Source organism: Apis dorsata, unplaced genomic scaffold (assembly GCF_000469605.1).
Source record: "Apis dorsata unplaced genomic scaffold, Apis dorsata 1.3 scaffold_499, whole genome shotgun sequence".
In the NCBI taxonomy this organism is placed as follows: Eukaryota; Metazoa; Arthropoda; class Insecta; order Hymenoptera; family Apidae; genus Apis; species Apis dorsata.
The window spans coordinates 49,316-52,316 of NW_006263730.1; the positions used below are offsets into that span (position 1 = coordinate 49,316).

Consider the following 3,001-nt stretch of genomic DNA (forward strand, 5'->3'; position numbering starts at 1 on the left):
GGATGAGAATCGATGACGAAAGATTTTTCGTTCGTCGCGATGATCGAAAAGAACGCAAATGGAATCGAGAGGACACGTCACTTCGTTCGAAAGGGGAAACGGTACCTGTTCCAGTTACTTTGCTTTCCTCGACGAGATTTTTTCTTCTTTTTTCTTTTTGTTTTTGTCTTAATCTCGATGGCTGGGTTTTTAGAACGATTCTCGTTCTCCTCTCCCTCGCCCTCCAGCCGTGAATGATCTATCGATCTATCCGCGACCCGTTCTCCTTGCGCTTTAACCTATTACAACCGCCTCGGTCTCCGTTTGGTGACCAAGAAACGATATAAATTTTATGGTATTGATATTGATTTAGATCCGTCGGATTTAGACCCGAGAGAGAGTTCAGTCGAGTTCCCTTTACGAGAAGGAGAAATAAATAAAGTAAATGATCGTTACGCAACGCTGCTCTACTAAAATAATTGTAAATTGAGACTCGATATAATTGATGGTCTGTTATAGTTAATTAGAATTATGTGCTTCCATGCGTATCTATAATATTATGTCCAATTTACAAGCCAACTTACTCAAGAACATTCTTGAGAAAGTTGTCACGAGATTATGTACTTACATGTATATCTTGCAGTTATTTATTTCTCTTTGATTTATTATACAGGATGTTATTACAATATTATATATCATATATATATATATATTTCTTGGAATGTTTAGAAATAAAAAATAGAAAAATTGTTTTCAATTTACCAGTTATAAATTTTATATTTCGATTTTTATAAAATATTCCACAAATATATAAACGTCCTGTATAATTCTTGTCAAGCCTGATGAACGAAGTCTCGATGATTAAAAACTAATTGAATCTGTGTTCTTTTCCTTTTTTTTTTTTTTTGTTTATCTTTTTCAATATATATAATAATCGGCCTCCATCGTTCCCTCCAATCCTTTATTCTTTTTTATTACTCTCATTTCCCGGTCCCTGCAATTTACACCGGATCGCCTGGAGCAACAATTCCTCCAACGAAAACAGATATCACTCGAAGCTGTTTCGTCGGCGTAATAACAATAACCATAACCAGATATCACTGTTTCATGATCGTGTAACCGTGGATTACGATTGCAGACGGAGATTATTGCAAGCGCAGCATCGAGACCGCCGGTCTCCAGGTCTATGGAAGCGGATTCTACAACGGCGGAGTTTCGTTCACCACTACGAAAGCTGCTTTACCAACGATTTTTTCGATCCTACTCACAATTTTGATACTTTGTTAAGGAAGAAACAGTGTGGAACAGTGGGTAAAGCTTCCACGATCGAGATCGTTTAAGGATATTTTTTTCCGCCAAGAACGATCGATACTTTTATTACAGGAGCCAAAACCAGAAACCAAACAGAACACCAAAATATTATAGGATTCTTGTTAAATACTGTAAAATATAATAAATAGATCACGCGATTTTTAAGTGAAATATTCCTCGTTTAAAAGATATATTTATAATAATTGAGATCAATTCGATCATCAGACATAAGTAACAAATGCTTTTACCATGGAAAATTATATTTGCCAATCTATTTCTTCAAAAGTAAAAAAAAACAATTTTCTCTACATCAAAGCTTCGATAAATATTTCAGAATTTTTTGAAATTTTTCTCAAAATCTAAAAAGAAACGAGAAAGAATCAGAGTATAATTGGTCATAGAGGGATAAAACGAGGAATAACCGAAATAGTCGCCCTGTTACAATTGTTATTACTGTAAGTATCCATTATTAATTTAACCGCGATTCATAACATGGCAATAGTACGCGTGCAATTAAGCTGATGCGCGAGCATAAATCGTTTCAGCGTGTCGAAAGGGTCGCTCTCGCGTCGCATACGTTGAAAAGCGACACGGCCTCTCCGTTTAATAAAGGCAAAGAGATTTACATCCTTCGTCGTTAAAACGGTCCCGCTATGCCTTCGAGACAGATACGAGTTGATGCTATTTTTAGCTCCGAAAGCTCGAGCTTGACTCGACGTGTACACGTTTGGTTGTAAATACGTTTATCAGTCGGACGAGATGTCGAACACAATGAAATGATATTCGAAATAATCGAGAAACGCGATTGTTGTTGCGTTAGATTTCGAGAAAAAAATGGAATAATTTTGATTACTTAGAATATTATTTATAGATCCCGTATCTTCTTTCTCAAATCGCATAAAATTTTGTAATCCATTGAGTTACGTTTTCTCGAATCGTCTCGAATTTGATTTTAAAGTGCGAAGGCATTACTTTCAATCTTTTTCTTGCTCGTTGAAAATTGAAAGTAATATTAAAATAACACAATGTTATTATTTATGTACGCTATTTCTAGATTCTAGATCCTAGGTTCGATAATAAGTGTACGGATACTGGAGTCTCCACTGGGATATCGAAATGGATCGAATTAATAAGAAGAAATAAGCTCGTTCCCGTAATTGCGTTTGTAAGTTCGTAAACCACATTGAAGGCACTGTACGTAATTGGGAGATATGTTTCAATCTCAAACGAAAACAAGCCTTGGCCAACGATCACGTTACAATTATCGTTACAATTATTTTCAGTGAGTAAAAAAAGAATCTATATTCCGTTTACAGTGTTAGTACGTGCGTTTTATATCGATCGTCGAATGAATCGTTAACCCTTGTGTGAGATCTTTCTCTTTTTCATCTGATAATTTTGAAAGATCGATCCAAAATGTTTAGAAGTTTGATAGAATTTTATTAGTGAAAAATTATGGAAGTTTTGGGTATCGACGTAAGGGTTAAGTTAGCGAGTTATTTTTACATAATATTCATAAAGAGAGAGTAAATAATAATAAGAGAGAATGTAAACACAAAACCATTAAAATAAGCTTTAAATAAATTTTTAGCACCGAGTTATTTACAGATTCATAAGGGATGTTGCAAGCCGAACAAGTTCGAAATATCACGCACGAAGAAAGAAAGAGATACTTTCGATACTTTTTTTTTTTTTTTTTTTTTTTTTTTTT

At 34.6% G+C, this 3,001-nt stretch overlaps 1 protein-coding gene across 3 annotated transcripts in view; it reads left to right on the forward strand.

Moving 5' to 3' along the window:
• LOC102673616 (angiotensin-converting enzyme) overlaps positions 1-1,499 on the forward strand; it is a 43,555-nt gene extending 42,056 nt beyond the window's left edge. For all 3 annotated transcript variants that reach the window (XM_006620252.2, XM_031512672.1, XM_006620253.2), the window contains exon 13: positions 1,118-1,499. In XM_006620252.2, coding sequence (XP_006620315.1) covers positions 1,118-1,266 — 149 coding nt within the window. In that variant the 3' untranslated portion in view covers positions 1,267-1,499. The remainder of the gene's footprint in view (positions 1-1,117) is intronic.
• Positions 1,500-3,001: the final 1,502 nt, after the last annotated feature.